At 57.0% G+C, this 16559-nt stretch overlaps 1 protein-coding gene across 1 annotated transcript; it reads left to right on the top strand.

Moving 5' to 3' along the window:
• Positions 1–446: 446 nt before the first annotated feature.
• XIRP1 (xin actin binding repeat containing 1) lies at positions 447–8941 on the top strand (the record flags this gene model as incomplete). Its single annotated transcript, XM_081247011.1, has 2 exons — positions 447–557; positions 3406–8941. Exon 2 carries the CDS (start codon positions 3410–3412, stop codon positions 8939–8941), a length of 5532 nt encoding a protein of 1843 aa, XP_081103137.1. The 5' UTR covers positions 447–557; positions 3406–3409.
• Between the last annotated feature and the right edge of the window lie 7618 nt (positions 8942–16559).

Genomic DNA, 16559 nt, shown 5'->3' with positions numbered 1-16559 from the left:
CCTCAGGGGGCCTCCAGTCTCGTGGCAAGGGGGACACACAGCACATTTCAGGAATAGTCAGAGGCTGGTCTGGAGTAGGGAGGTGGGAGCTGGGCCACTCAGGTGTCAGATGCCCCTCCTTAGTCATGCCCTCAAAACGGTCTGGGACACCCGCACCCCACACCATGTCTGAGTCACTGACCCCAATCCTCAGATCGGACCAGGATGAATGAAGCTCTCCCCTCCCCACTCCTCTTCCCCTCCCCAACAGAAAGGACATGTAACTGATTCCCGGGACAGACCAGTTAACTTCCACAAGCCCTAAAAATAACGGAACCACTTCATACTCTGAACTGAGCCTCCCCCCACCCGCCCCCCCCTTGGCCCACCCCCTAACCAGCCAGATAAAGGCAGCTGCTGCGGCTGGCAGGGGACAGAGACCTGGAGCCAGGGCAGCAAGAAGGCATCTGACAGAGCCGGCAGAGCAAGACCAGCCCCAAACAACGAGAGGAACAACAGCCCCTTAGGCCATACCTGCCACAGACCCCAAACCCCCATCAGCCAAGCAGGACCCTCGGGTGAGTAACCCGCCCCTTTGTCTCTCCACGGAGGGGCTGGCTCTCCATGCTGGGACGCCCCCTGGACCCTCTCAGGGTAGCATGTATGAGGGGCAGCTCTGGGTGGGGGAAGGAGGGTGAGGGGCGTGCATCTGGAGGCAGGTGAGTGGAGGGGTCTGATAGAAAGATTCCAAGAAGAAGTTAAGAGACAGTTATCGTGAGCCCCACGGGGGCTCCCAGAGTGGCTGCCACAGGCCTGAGGCCTGCAGAGGGGCAGGTTCCAGCCAGCCTGGCATAATCCAGAAAGGCTTGCGGGAGGAAATGGCCTGGGGTTGCAGTTTTTAAAATACAGGTATGGAGCTCCTCAGGCTGCAGGGCTTCTTCCCCGGGAAGCCCCAGCTAGGCCCAGTGTCTAGAAGAAAGCATAGAGGAGGCGGGGGAGGACATGGAGGCTGGAGAGGGGTAAGTGGGCCCGACTCTGCACTGCTAGGACAAGTCCGGTGCCCAGCTGCTGCGGGTGAAAGTCTTGGCATATCTGGACCAGGAATGTCTCCCCTGGGCTGGCCTGAGCCCAGCTCCCCAAATATCATGGCCTAGGGCCTGGGGTGGGATGCAGGCCATTGACTTGCCCAGTTGGAAAGCCCTTGGGGAAGATCTGGGGCGGGGGGGGACGCAAGGTGGGGCGACCAGATCTGAGTCTGTCCAGATGTAGAGATGTGTGGAGGTGCTGGGCCAAGAAAGAGCAGACCTGGAAGCAAAAGTAGGGGTCTCCCTGAGAGGCCGGCCCAGCCCTGGGAGGCCGAGCTCAGGGACATCCACTGAGGCTCAGGCCCTGCCCTAAGTCTGGTCCCAGTTCTGAACTCTGCCCTCACCCCACCCCTGTCCCTGCCCTCAAGAAACGCGGTGGGAAGGCCTTGCTACCACCTGGCGGAGCCTCCTGGGTCACCTCCTTCCCATCTTGCGGCCTGTTTCCCCGTCTGAACAGTGAGGGGGTTGGGCTCAGTGACCTCTGTGGGTCCTCAGGTCTGCCATCTCTGGACTTTGTGATGCTGACAACTTGTGACCATAGTAGGGATTCTGGAGATTCCTGGGGGTGGGGATGGGGTGGAGCTGTTGGCCTGTACATGCCATCTGCTCAGGCCACCCGGATGACAGGACAGGGAGGAGTGGGGACAGTTGAGGTCTGCCTGTGGCAGAGGGTCCTCATGAGAACTCAGAGACTAAAGGAAGCACCCGGAGCAGGTAATGAGACTCGGGCTGCCGGCTTTAGACGTCACACTCCTTGGGGCTCGGATGCCTTTGGTGGACGTGTCGGGGTGGGGTGGGGCATGCAAGGCTCAGTTTCCCCCCTTCTGAGGCAGCCGTGAAAAGAAAGTCCTTCCCCCAGCCCCAGGTCGCTTCGGCCAGGAGAGGGTTCTAGCACTGGTCATGCTGTAGGCCAGGGGCCTGACACCAGCTCAGGAGGCAGGATCAGGGAGCCCAGGGCAGAGGAGGAGATGAGGTGGGCCCAGGCTCCCAGGGTCCCACTGGCTGAGCCTGACCTCTCCCCAGCGCAGGGCTGCTGTGCTGAGGCCAGGACCTCGGCTATATTTAGCACCGAGTGTGGAGCAGAGCAGTGGGTCAGGGGCAGTGAGAGGGGGAACGTGCTTCTCACACTTTCCCTACTGGCCTCTGGGGGCTGTTAGTACACCTGTTCACAAGACAGATAAGACACCTAGGACAGAGACCAGAGAAGGGCTTGAGCGGTGGGAGGCCATGGGGGGCAGGGATGGGAGGGGCCTTGGTGGAAGCTGATGGGCATGAAGAGGGAGAAGGAAGAGGAGCACAGGAGATTCGGGTGGCACACAACTGGGGATGAGGGTCCACGAGTGAGGGGCGGGGCTATCTCTGCAGGAAGGCCCTTGGTCGCACTGCCTCCCCTCCCTGTGGGTGTCACCCTCACACTCTCCTGGGGTGCCTTCCGGGGAACAGAGGGACACCACTGCCACTAAGAAAGCTTCACACTCCCTACCTATAGGGTCTAGGAACTCCAAGCCAGCACTGCCTGCCCCTCATTCGCCAAGATCTGACTCTGGGCCTCTTCTTTAAGTAAGAGTGGTTGGGCCAGAAGATCCTTGAGGTCGCCCTAGCTCAGATCTTCTGAGTCTTGGCACAGAAAACCCCTAACTAGGATTCAGAATCAGGCTCTGCCTAACCATGAGATACAGGATGAACCCTCACTCAACCTCGCTGCTTCCGCTGTAGCTCGGGCTGCTGGCCCCCCGCTTTGCCTCCCTGGCCTGGGAAGGGTGAGTGGAGCTGGGCAGGCCACCCGCCTTGCCCCCCTCCCCCGTGAAAGTGACAAGCGCGCCCTCTGGTGTTACAAAAGGAAACATAACTGATGACTATTTCTCTCCGTGGAAAATAGTTACCAGTTTAGGGACCTGCCTCTCCCTGACTGGGACCCCTTAAATCAGAATTCCCCCAGGCCACTCACCTGGGAGTCTGCTAAGGAAAAACTGATTTTGGCAAAGGCAGGCAAGGATGGGCATGTCCAGTTTTCCCACTGGAGGTTTGGGCATCCCTTGGCTGAAGGACAGAGCTTCAAAGCCCGCAGTGCCCTGTTTGCTCCCTAGCAAGCCAGGTGATTCTGGGGAAGCACCTTGATGGATGGCTCCATGTGCATTAAACTCAAGACTTGTCATATATCAACCACGCAGGTGGCAGGGTGAGACCCAGGTGACATCTGGAAAGGGAGGGGGTCTCTAAACACATGCCACAGCAGGGCTACTCTGCCCCTGGGCCCTGCTCCCTGCCATTTCTCCCAGCAACCAGCCCCACCCCACCTAAAGCCCCCCACCCCATCCTCATCTCTGCCCCCTCTCCTCAGAAGGATGGCCGACGCTCAGACGCAGGTGGCCCCCACCCCAAGCATCCCAGTGGCAGCTACGGAGGACCTGCCTCTCCCTCCACCATCTGCTCTGGAGGATCTGCCGCTGCCGCCACCCAAGGAGTCCTTCTCCAAGTTCCACCAGCAGCGGCAAGCCAGCGAGCTCCGCCGCCTCTACAAGCACATCCACCCCGAGCTCCGCAAGAATCTGGCTGAGGCTGTGGCTGAAGACTTGGCTGAGATCCTGGGTTCCGAAGAGCCCACTGAGGGTGATGTCCAGTGCATGCGCTGGATCTTTGAGAACTGGCGGCTGGACGCCATTGGGGACCATGAGAGGCCACCTGCCAAGGAGCCCGTGGCCGGTGGCAATGTCCAGGCCACCTCCCGCAAGTTTGAGGAAGGCTCCTTTGCCAACAGCACAGACCAGGAGCCAGCCGGACCTCAGCCATCTGGAGGGGACGTCCATGCAGCCCGCTGGCTGTTTGAGACGAAGCCACTGGATGAGCTGACGGGCCATGCTGAGGCACCAGCAGCTACAGTGAGGGAGCCTGCAGCCAGTGGAGATGTCCAGGGTACCAGGATGCTCTTTGAGACACGGCCACTGGACCACCTGGGCTCCCGCCCCTCCATCCAGGAGCAGAGCCCCTTGGAGCTGCGCTCAGAGATCCAGGAGCTGAAGGGCGATGTGAAGAAGACGGTGAAGCTGTTCCAAACAGAGCCACTGTGTGCCATCCAGGACGCAGAGGGAGCCATCCACGAGGTCAAGGCCGCCTGCCGGGAGGAGATCCAAAGCAACGCGGTGAGGTCTGCCCGTTGGCTCTTCGAAACGCAGCCTCTGGACGCCATCAACCGGGACCCCAGCCAGGTGCGGGTGATCCGGGGGATCTCTCTGGAGGAGGCGGCCAGGCCCGACGTCAGCGCAACTCGCTGGATCTTTGAGACACAGCCCCTGGATGCCATCCGGGAGATCTTGGTGGACGAGAAGGACTTCCAGCCATCCCCAGACCTTATCCCTCCTGGTCCAGACGTTCAGCAGCAGCGGCATTTGTTTGAGACCCGAGCACTAGACACTCTAAAGGGGGAAGAGGAGGCTGGAGCAGAGGCGCCACCCAAAGAGGAAGCGGTCCCCGGTGATGTCCGCTCCACCCTGTGGCTATTTGAGATGCAGCCCCTGGATACACTCAGAGACAAGGTCCAAGTGGGTCACCTGCAGCGGGTGGGACCCCAGGAGGGTGAGAGGTTCATGTACGAGCGTCTATCCAGTGATGGTTCCTCAGCACTGTCCCTCTCTCAGAGTGCCCCCCAGAGGGATGGGGTGAAGGGAGACGTGAAGACCTTCAAGAACCTTTTTGAGACCCTACCCCTGGACGGCATCAGGCAGGGTGAAGCTTCGGCCCATGGGAGCATAAGCAGAGCAGAAGGAACTGATTCTGCTGGGCAGTCCCAGGACATAGGGTCCCCGGTGTATGCCATGCAGGATGGCAAAGGCCACCTCCATGCCCTGACCTCTGTCAGCAGAGAGCAGGTAGTCGGAGGTGATGTACAGGGTTACAGGTGGATGTTTGAGACACAGCCCCTAGACCAACTAGGCCAAAACCCCAGTACCGTCGACGTCGTGCGGGGCATCACCCGGCAGGAAGTGGTGGCTGGAGACGTGGGCACTGCCCGGTGGCTCTTTGAGACCCAGCCCCTGGAGGTAATCCACCAACGGGAGCAGCAGGAACGACGGGAAGAAGAAGGAAAGCCTCAGGGAGGCCCTCAGCTTGAAGCATACCCCAAGGGCGATGTACAGACCATCCGCTGGTTGTTCGAGACATGCCCAATGAGTGAGTTGGGTGAGAAGCAGGGGTCAGAGGTCACAGATCCCACACCCAAGGCCAAGGCACAGTCCTGCACCTGGATGTTCACGCCCCAACCCCCAGACAGACCAGAAAGCTCCAGGGAGCAGCACCTTGAGGTCAGCCAGGTCCAGCCTGGGAAAAGACAGACAGACAGACACGTCTTTGAGACTGAGCCTCTGCAGGCCTCAGGCCATCCCTGCAGAAGGGGGCTTGTGCGATACTGCAGCAGAGTGGACATCCCCTCAGGGCAGGTGTCTCGTCAGAAGGAAGTTTTCCAGGCCCTGGAGGCAGCCAAGAGGGAAAACCAGGGATCCAGGGTAATCCCTGAGCCCATCCCAGCAGGCTCTGTGCACAAGTTCACCTGGCTCTTTGAGAATTGCCCCATGGGCTCCCTGGCAGCTGAGAGCATCCAAGGGGGCAACCTCCAGGAAGAGCAGCCCATGGGCCCCTCAGGCAATAGGGTGTGGGAGAGGCAACAGACTGCAGCTGAGGGGACCCTGCGGACTCTGCACGCCACGCCTGGCATCCTGCACCATGGAGGCATCGTCATGGAGGCCCGAGGGCCAGGGGAGCTCTGCCTTGCCAAGTACGTGCTCCCAGGCCCAGGGCAGGGCGGCCCCCACGTTCGGAAGGAGGAGCTGGTGCCTGGCGAGCTTCCCAGGATCGTCCGCCAAGTGCTGCGCCGGCCAGACGTGGACCAGCAGGGGCTGCTGGTGCAGGAGGACCCAGTGGGCCAGCTTCGCCTCAAGCCACTGAAGCTGCCAGCACCAGGCAGCAGCTGGAAGGTCGAAGACATGGACCCTGAGTTCCAGCAGTTGCTGGCTTGTGGCCTCGGGACCTCGGTGGCGAGGACTGGGCTAGTGATGCAGGAGACAGAGCGGGGCCTAGTGGCACTGACCGCCTACTCTCTGCAGCCCCGGCTAACCAGCAGGGCCCCCCAGAGGAGCAGTGTGCAGCTGCTGGCCAGCTGCATAGACAAAGGAGACCTGAGTGGCCTGCACAGTCTGCGGTGGGAGCCACCGGCTGACTCAAGTCCAGTGCCAGCCAGCGAGGGGGCCCAGAGGCTGCCCCTGACTGAGAGCATCATCCATGTTCCCCCACTGGACTCCAGCGTGGGCATGAGGCATCTGAGAGGGCCAGGGGCCACCCCCTGCCCCACACAGGCCATTGGAAAGGCAGTCCCTCTGGCTGGGGAAGAAAAGCAGGAAAGCAGGTGCACTGGGCAGAAAGGGATGGAAGCTTTGGGAAAGTCAGATGGAGCCACGACTGTGCCCCTGGGACCCAGGTCCCCAAACCTCCAGGCTGCCATGCAGAGTCTGCGAATGGCAACAGCCGAAGCCCAAAGCCTGCACCAGCAAGTTCTGAGCAAGCACAAGCAGGGCCCCACCCCTGGAATCGCCTCTATGCCCTCCCAGGATAGTCTTCTGCAAGTACTGGCCACAGCCACTGGGACTGCCCAGAGCAACACCAGGCCTCTGGCTGGAGGTGACCCCAGGATCCCAGCAGCCCCCAGAAAGGTCAGTGGGGAACAGAAAGCACTGCCTGGAGGGCTGCCTAGGGGGTGGGTGACTATTCAGGATGGCATTTACACTGCTCACCCCATCAGGACCTTTGACCTACCGGGGGATGTCTGGCCTTCTGAGACAGGAGCCTTGCCAAGGGGCAGGGAGACTGCGCTCCCGTCTCAGGCTCCCAGCCCACTCCTGGAAGGCCCAGGTCAGAGTCTCGGGCCTGGGCAAGAGGAGCCTGGGAGCCACACACAGAAGGCCTGGGGACCTCCAGAGAAGGTGATAGCAGGACTCGGCCCAGGGGTCCTCCAAGCTGCAGAGACCACCCTGAAGGCTGCCCCTTTAGCCCCCCACACTCTGGCCTCTGGGCCTCAGGCTGCAGGTGCCAGCCTGCACTCCCATAATGCCTCTGTTCCGCCTCCTCCTCCTCTCCCAGCTGCTGTGACGGGACCTGACTTCCCAGCCCAAGCCGGCCATGATGAGAATTCCATCCAGCAGGCCTCTGAGCCCACACAGGACCCCCTTCTCCAGTCCCACAGCAGCGCTGCTGGCCAGAGAAGCCCTGGGGATTCACAGACAAAAACCCCGAAACTGGAGCCCACTATGCACCCAAGGAAGAAGCCCCAGCTGCCCCCCAAACCTGCACACCTAAGCCAGATCCCCCCACCTCACTGGCTGCCCAAGCCCTCAGCCCTCTCTCCCAGCTCCTCTAAGGAGGTGGGGCAAGGAAAATATAGACAAGGTGAGACTGGTACAGCTGACCATGACCCTCGGCCAACCAAGGTCCCCACCACTGCAGGCCAGGGCCAAGTATCGCCAGCTGGATGCTCCACTGGACAGAGCCAGCACAGCCCCCAGCATGACTCCAGCACCGTGGCCCCCAGGCCCACCAGAAGTCAGGCTGTGGGCAGCAACGACCAGAGCCCTGAGCCCCTCAAGCTCTCGGCTCTCAGCAGTGACCCCACCTCACCACAGCAGGGCCCCAGCCCCTCAGGAGAGAAGTGCACTGACGGTTCCCAGCAAGGGGTCCCTGAGAGCTCCAAGATTCTGCAGAGAAGCCAGAAAGAGCTCCAGGGCCTCCTGAGCCAGGTGCAAGCACTGGAGAAGGAGGCCAAAAGCTCTGTGGACGTGCGGGCACTGAGGAGGCTCTTTGAAGCTGTGCCCCAGCTGAGAGGGGCCCCTCCAGCTCCCGCTGTCCCCAACAAGCCCGAGGCCTCAGTGGAGCAGGCCTTTGGGGAGCTGACAAGGGTCAGCACAGAGGTGGCCCGGCTGAAGGAACAGACCCTGGCCAGGCTGCTGGACATCGAGGAGGCCGTGCACAAGGCCCTCAGCTCCATGTCTAGCCTCCAGCCTGGGACTAACACCAGAGGCCATTCCCAGGGACCTCTAAAGGACCACAGTGCACACAAGGTCAGTGTCACAGAGAGCAGTAGAGTCAGGCCCAACTGCCCAGGCCAAGAGGTCAGGAGTCAAACTGCAGTCAAGAGCCAAACGGAGGTTACATGCCACACTGAGGTCCAGGGTCAGGCCAAGGTCAGAAATCACACTGAGGCCAGAAGTCAAGCAGCCCCAACCACCCCTTCTACTCAGAGGCTGGAGACCTTGAGAGAAGAGTCAAGCCTCCCTCGAGTGTTACCTCCCAGCAGAGATTCACCCTCCTCCCCAACCTTTACCTCCATCGAGTCAGCCACTAGGAAGCTTCTGGAGGCTCCCAGCCCCAGGTGCAGCCTCGAAGTCTCAGTGAAAAGCACACACCTCCCCCAGGATGTGGGCCAGGCTCAGCCCCACCAGAAAGATGTCTGGGACAAGGCCGGGAAGAAAGAAGCCACCCAGTGCTCCGGACAGCCCCGGCATGCCCCTGCCTCAGCCAGCCCCCCGCTCACCAGGCGGCAGAAAAGTGTTCTGGAGCTGCAGACTGGGCCCGGTGGCTCCCAGCACTATGGAGCCACAAGAACAGTGACCGAGCAATATGAGAGGGTGGACCAGTGCAGAACCTCAGTGCTCACCTCCCCCACCACGGTCACCACGCCTGCAGAGCCGCCCAGGGGCCCAGGCCCCCACCTCGGGCTCCACGCCTCTCCCCTGATGAGGCAGTTCCTGCACAGTCCAGCCGGGCTCAGCACAGGCCTGGCAGAAGCTGGGAAGGTGTGTGTGCCCTGCGGCCACTCGCAGCCAGCTGCCCAGTGAGCCTCTCCGCCTCCCACCACAGCCTCCCACCCATCCCCAGGGCCCTGGGACGGAGGTGGGTGCCTACCTCCTGCACAGATGAGGCAAGGACCAAAAAGAAAGGGCATCTTCTGAGACTTGTGGGCAGTTTCCCCTTCGTCAGTTCTTGCAAAAGGGGGGAAAGAAAAGTTGGGAAGAAGCCCCTCTGAGTAGCTCAAGCCCAAGAGCTGGATGGGGGCTCACAGCTGCTCGCAGAGGATGTAATCTGTACAGGCACACACGCTCCTCTCACGGGCCTGGCCCGCGTGCCAACACGAGTGAGTATGCACGCCACTGCCTGAGACAGAACCCCGTGAGTGACCTTCAGCCTTCATTTCTTTTAATACAAGTCAAATGTTCTCAGTCTTCTGCTCTTTAATTCCTGGCGAGGACAGGGCCAGCTGCACTGGTCTCTGTTTCAGATTGACTAGGGCCCCAGAAGGGCCCCTTCATTACCATCTCCCTCATTCAGCGAGTCATCCTGGCAGCACAAAGGTCATACAGAAAAGGTCGGCGATCACCAATGTCCCTAGAAGTCAAAGGTTCTCTCCACCCCCAATGCCCCTGACTCTGTACCCCAAATGGGAAGGATACAGTCTGAATAAACCCAAGTTTTATTCCCTCCTCTCCGTGTCTAACCGTGCATCTGTCCCAGAGTCTGGGTTGTCACTGTAGGGGGAAAACAGCCACACCTCCAGGTGCCCTGTGTTCCTGGCAACAGCAGTGTTGGAAAGCTCTGAAAAGCCACCCCTTCTTCTACCATCTTGTTTGGGAACCAGAAAGGCCTGCCCATCCCCCATTCTCCTTGCTCCCCATGCCCCAACACATACATACACTGCTGCCCTCTACCTTGGACACCACCCTGGAGTGGAATGTGAACAGAATCTTGCCCCAGAGTGGAAGAATGGCCCAGTCAGCCCTGGGAAGGAGGGAGGGCCACAGCCAGGAGAACTCCAGTGGCCAAGACGGCTGGGCCACCTTCCTCCTGGTCAGGCCAGGTGCAATGTGCAGAGCAGAGGTTCCTGGGAAGGGGAAGGCACAGATCCTGGCCTGGAAAGTCAGAATGATCCGGTGAAGGGCCCTTTTCCACACTTGCAAAAAGCACTGAGCACCTGCTGCATGCCAGGCCTGTTCTAGGCAGCTGGGACACAGAGGTGAGGTCTAATGGGGTCATACACTCAGGGAACTGACGTTCTAGAATGAGGAGGCAGAGAGGCTATGAATAAACAGGAAAACTCAGTTCAGGAATAAGGGTGATGCGCCTGACTAAGCCACTCTCCCACTCTAGGGTAGGAATCTTAAAACATGACGATGTGACAGTGACAGGTGATTACCTTAGAGAGTGTGGCCGAGGCACACCCCTCCAAGGGGAAGAACGTTTCAACTGAGGTCTGAATAACAAAAAGCCAGTTATGGGGGCTTCCCTGGTAGCGCAGTGGTTGAGAGTCCGCCCGCCGATGCAGGGGACACGGGTTCGTGCCCCGGTCCGGGAAGATCCCACATGCCGCGGAGCGGCTGGGCCAGTGAGCCATGGCCGCTGAGCCTGCGCTCCGCAACGGGAGAGGCCACAACAGTGAGAGGCCCGCGTACCGAAAAAAAAAAAAAAAAAAAAAAAAGTAAAAAGCCAGTTATGGGACAATCAGGGGGAAGTGCCAGCTAGGCAGGGGGACGAGCACATGCAAAAACCCAGAGGTGGGAGTGAGTGTAGTTCCTGGATTGCCTAAACACCCTTCCGTATAGGTGGACAACTACGATTGTCCACCCCTGCCTCCCCCGACCCCCACACACATCCTGGCCCCGATAAGGTTAGGTGGAAACTTGTCCATACTTTGCTTTTGTTGAACAGGTAGGCTCCCATCATACCACCAGCCCAGGGATCAGCCCTCCACACCCTTCCCAGCCCCATCATTGCCTGCTCCACTGACAGGGGTTCCTCTGGGGCAGCAGAGCTCTGAGCTGGAAGCAGCCTGTTCCCTGGAAGACTGGTGTGTATAAGCAATTAAGATAGCAAATCGGCCTACCTGGGCCGGCTACACATCTCGCTATTACCCCCTCGCCACGGGTCCCCCTCCCCCATCCTCTGTGGGATCTCACTTGATTACAGGGCCCAGCAACTTATGGCATGACTGTTCTCAGTGTTCTCATTTGTAAAGTGGGCACGATTATAAGTGCCTACTATTGTGCAGATTAAGTGAATTAATATATGTAAAGTGCTTGGAACTATGCCCAGCGTCTGGAACTCAAGGCTGTTCACTTCTCCTACTGTAATTATTAGTTTTAATCTATCTCTTGTTCTCACCTCCAGGTGGAGTCCCTGTCTCGTTCATCTCAGTATCCTTACTGCTTATCACAAGTGCCTAGAAGGCACTGCACGAATGTCAAATAAATGAACCCCTGGGTGAATTAAATGATTGAGTAAATTTACTGATTCATCCAACTAACATTTATTGAGCACCTACTTCATGCCAGGTTCCATCCAGGGTGCTGAGAATAGAGATGAACATGGCAGAATTTATCCCTGACCTCATGGAACTTAGAGAGGGAAAACAATATGTTATAAGCAGAGAAGGTAATTTTAGAAGGGAGCGATACTGTGAAGGAAATAAAAACGTCAGCCCACGAGAGGAGAACTGGCAGTTACTTTAGCTTGCGTGGCTGGGGAAGGCATCTCTGAATGACAAGAGGAACCAGTCCTAATAGCTGGAGGTGGCGGCCTAGGGGGAAGAGTGGGGAGAGGTTGGTGGATGGGTAGTGAGCGCACCGGAGGCAGCACGCGAGAGCAGCGGCCGCTCGGTAAGGCCTCGCTCAGTGCCCTCACAAGCTATCACACCTGCCGTCACACCTGCTGCCGAACCCCAGGCACCACCTCTCCTCCTGCCAGGGGAGTGGGCGGCATTTCCACGCGGGCCGACTGGGGGCGGAGCATGCGGCGCCCAGACCCCGCCCCTAGCCTGGAGGGGGCGTGTTCCCACCCGCCGTCGCCAAGGTGCCAATGACATCACCTCGGCCGCTGGGTTCGGAACTTTTCGGGCGGCTGTAGCCGTTGCTGGGAAACACCAGGCAGGCGCGCAGCCAGGGGCAGGCTCCGCACGGCAGACGCCGGACGCCAGTACTCGCCCTGCTCGGAGCCTCCCTCCCGGATTCCAGAAGGATGCCAGTTCCGGTCCTGACCCCTGCCGCGGCCCCATCCAGGACAGTCCTGCCGGCCGGGCGCCTCCTCCCTTCTCATTACTCTGTCACTGCCTGTGTTCCGAGCTTATCCAACAGTCCTCATCTTCACCGCCATCACCCTGTCCCAGGCCACCATCCATCCCCCCTTTCCTGGACCACTGTCATAGCCTCCCAAGTGGTCTTCCCTTTGCCCTGTCTTTACAGTCTGTCATCCACCTGGCACCCAAAGCTCTTATCAAGAGTTTACCAGACCAAGTCACTCCTTTATAATGCCCTCCACAGGCTTTCGGCTCACTCAGCCTGAAATCTAACTCTTCTCAGGGGCCTGTAAGACCAGAATGCCTTGCCTCTCAACCTTCCTCTCCAGCTTCATTGCCCCACTCTCTTCCTCACCCACATCCCCCTAGTTACACTGGCCTTCCTGATCTTCACAGAACACACCAAGCTGATTCCTGCCTCAGGGCCTTTGCACCTGCTGTACCCTATGCTAGGAAGTCTCTTCTGCAAGATCTTTAGTGGCTGGGCTCTTTCTCACTCACATTCCAGTTCAAATGTCTCTCCAAAGAACTTTCCTGATCCATACCTCCTCTGCCTCCCCCACCTATCCCGACACCCACCCACTCCCCATCTATAGCGGCCTTCCTCCAAGTTATCATGCTGTGCTATTTTTGTTTGTTTTCCTGAGAACCTATCACAGTAGAAAAGTATCTTGCTCACATATTTGCTTATTGTCAGTGTTCTGGATACTATTCCTGCATGGCAAACCACCCCAAATTTAGTGGTTTAAAAAACCATTTTATGATGCTCATGAATTCTGTGGGTCAGGAATTTGGACAGAACACAGTGGGCATGGCTTCCCTCTGTGCCATGATGTGTGAGGTCTCAGCTGGAAAGTCTCAAAGGGTGGGGGTAATATGACAGCTAGAGTCTGCAAACATCTGAAAACTCACTCACTCACTCACTCAAATGTCTGGCAGTCGATGCTGGCTACTGGCTGGGACCTCAGCTGGAATGTCAGCCAGAACACATATGTGTGGCCTCCCCGTGTTGCCTGGGCCTCCTCACATTATGGGAGTCTCAGGGTAGTTGGACTTCCTGCGTTGCATCTTGTTTCCAAAGGCGTGTGTCCCAACTAACAAGGCAGAAGCTGCATTGCCTTTTATGATCTAGTCTCAGAAGTCACACACAATCACTTCTGCTGCATTATGTTGGTTACAAGTAAGTCACAAGTCTGTGTATATTGAATGGAAGGGGTATTAGACACTACCTTTTGATGAGGAAGAGGCAACGTTCTAGAAGAATATGTGGCCAACTTTGGAAAGTGCCATCTCCACAGGCAAATCTCCCTCCACTGGAGTATCATCTCCATGCTAACCACTTCTCATTTGTTTATTGTTGCATCTCCAGTGCCTAGAATGGTACAAAAGCACATAGCAGGTGCTCAATCCATGTTTTAGAGTGAATAAATGAAGGTTTGTCTTTCAAGGAGTCATTTGAGCCCAGTTCTTCTCCCTGTAAGTATAGTTCCTGTCCCAGCCCTTGATTTTGGCCTGGTCTGCTCTGGAGGAAGCCCAGTGTTTGCGTTGGAAGGTGGGAATCACGTATAGTTTTTTGTTTGTTTTTTGTTTTCTGGCAGGGACTGCAGGTTGGGGGAGAAAAGGCAGTTATTGGGGATTGAGCAACATGTAGCCAAATGAGATTCTGGAACAGTGTTCTACTGTAAAGGGTGTTGAAAACCCAGTCTGTTTCTTCTCATTCTGAACTCTGGAAATGCCCAGGTGAGGACTGTGGTTTTGTCTTCTGGGCCATCTGGGCAAGAGGTGGCCCTGAAGCCACCCACACACCTATTAAGGTATGCAAACTCTCCCTGCTATGTGACTGGTGAAGGACCCTCCATTTGATCTTCCCGAAGTCCTGAAGCCGGTACAGTTTCTCCTCTTGTTTTCTCCTGTCCAGGAGGGATGAGCCAGAGAAGTCAACCCAGGCTTCTCCAGGCCCCACCTCCTCACATCAATCTGTGGCTTACCCTTCCCCCTCCCTTCCAACTCCACTGTGGCTCAGGAAGAGTTTGGATGTCATTACAGCAACAGCGATCCCAATGCCCTTCCCACCTCCAGTGCCACCCCCAAACTGTCAATCCTCCAGTCGAGCCCTGCAATGGCTCCTCACCACCTCCGCCATAAAATCCACACTCCTCACGTCATTCAAGGCCCTTCTTGTTCAGCTGCCGCCTGTGTTTATAGCCTCTCTCACTCCATTCCCCCAAGAGAATCAGACCTTCCAGGTCCTTTAATGTTCTATCCAGGCTTTGTCACACCACCCTGGCTTTGTCCAGGGTCAGCTTACCCACTGGGCACAGCAGGCATGGATGGAGCCTCAGGCCCACAATACTCGATGGGCCCATGAAAATATTCTTCTTTTAAAATCAACAGGAAAAAAAGAACTTTGGGGTAGAAGAAAATGGTTTAGTATATATATAACATTAGTAACCACCACAGTTATTAAATATATTCTTAAATATTTTTTTATGGAGGAAGGAGCCCATGAAAGCCCAAGTGCCTAGCGCTTACGAAAGTCATAATGCAGCCCCCCTCATTTCCCCCTCCGGTTCATTTCTGTAAGCTTGGCGTTGAAGACACAGCTCTGAGGCAACCTTTTCAAGGAAGCAGAAGCCATAGAGGGTGTCCTTCTCTGACCTCTCAACTTTATGCAGTTTTGTACCTTGGAAAACGCCGTTGTAAACTTTCGGTTTTGTACGTGTCCCCCCTCCCCCCCTACTGTTGGTATCTGCGAGTCAGCGACACACACACACTTTTTCTCCCTCACGAAGGTACCCGCTCCCCACCTGTGGCAGAGCTGCCAAGTTAGACGACTATCTAACTTCGGAAGAAAATTCTGGCAGAGTCTCAGCCTGGGGGCCCCCGGCAACTGGCCCCTGGTCCCAAACCCGTAGCGATGGGCGCCGGGACGTTAGTCCCGGGTTGGCGCGCGCACCCGGCCGCGGTGGGTATGGGGGGCGTGGGGGGCGTGCGGGGCGTGGGGGGGTGGGGCCTCGGGTCTAGCTGGCGGCCGCTCGGCCGCACGCCGCTGGCAGCTCCACCCACCCCCGACCGGAAGGAGGAAGCTGTCTCTGAGCGGAGAGCTCCGGCCCCTCCCCTGACGCACACCCTTCCTCCTCCCCTCCCGCCTCCCCCGTTAGTTTTCTTACGAAAAAGTGCTGCTGAGAATTCCCAGAAGGTCCCGGATGTGAAGTCACCGGCGTGAGGTTACCGAGCTTGGTTCCAGGAATCTGAAGCTTGTGGGGGAGGAAGGAAAGCGCCGAAAACAGGGGAGCAGGGGGGAGCAAGTGGAGCCGTGGCTATTGTTGGCGGGGGCCCCTTGGCTCCCCTGAGTCCCACGCTTGTCTCCAGCTGGGTCTTCTGACCCCAAGAGCGGTTCCAAGGAAAAAGATGCTTCACTTTTCCCGTAGTATAGAAATGCCAGTTGAAACCAGTATACTGATCCAAAAGGAGTGTTTATCCACTGCTGGGAGGCGGAGGGGTAGGAGAGAGGTGGAGAACAACCTGGCATTAGGATCAGAATTTTAAATGAACATACCCTTTGACCTAACAGTTGCGTGTACAGTAGCTCTATCACCTACTAACTAACCTTGGAAATCATACAGTATCACTTCTTGCACATTTTGTTCATTATAGGTCACTAAGGCTGGCCCATATTCAAGGGGAGAGGAATTAGATTCCCTCTTTTGATAAGTGTGAAAGAATTTGCAGCCATGTTTTTAAACCATCACAGCTGTTATTATTGTGGCCCTTAGTATACTCTAGCTTCTAGTAAGTGAATTATCTCACTTCTTACCTATCAGCTCCACGTGGGAGAGCAAGGATTCATTTGATTCGTTAAGATCTCAGCCCCTCATCGCTCCCCAGTGAACCTAGGGCCCTGTTCACTGCAGAGCTCGATAGATGGTATAGAAATGAATTTCCTCTTGCAGGAGCTGGCCGTGGATATCGTGCTCCACTTCCATTGGATGACATCCCTGTTGGCCCCATAGAAACCATCATCAGCACATGTGAGAATTGTGAGCGTAAGGGGATATGAGTGGGGCATGGCAGGGTCTGCTACAGACAAGCAATTTTGTTCACATACATTTCATAAATGTGAGATCAGTGATCATTTCCACAGAAATCCCATTACCTTTGTAATCATCATCATGGTCTTGTAGGCACACCTGTACCACGAGAAGTGAGTTGGCCAGTTCAGCTCAGTTCATACTAAAGAGAATGCCATGGAGTCTAGTTCAACTTGCTAAGAGATTTTTCACACCATTTACATGTGATTGTTTACATGTGTTATATTTCCATTTTATTGTTACTATTATATGGTAGTATGGCCCCAAATCATAAAGATGGATCAGTAGTTCAAAAGAGGT

Source organism: Mesoplodon bidens (assembly GCF_964165515.1).
Source record: "Mesoplodon bidens genome assembly, chromosome: 10".
NCBI lineage: Eukaryota > Metazoa > Chordata > Mammalia > Artiodactyla > Ziphiidae > Mesoplodon > Mesoplodon bidens.
This window is presented reverse-complemented; position numbering and strand designations above follow the sequence as displayed.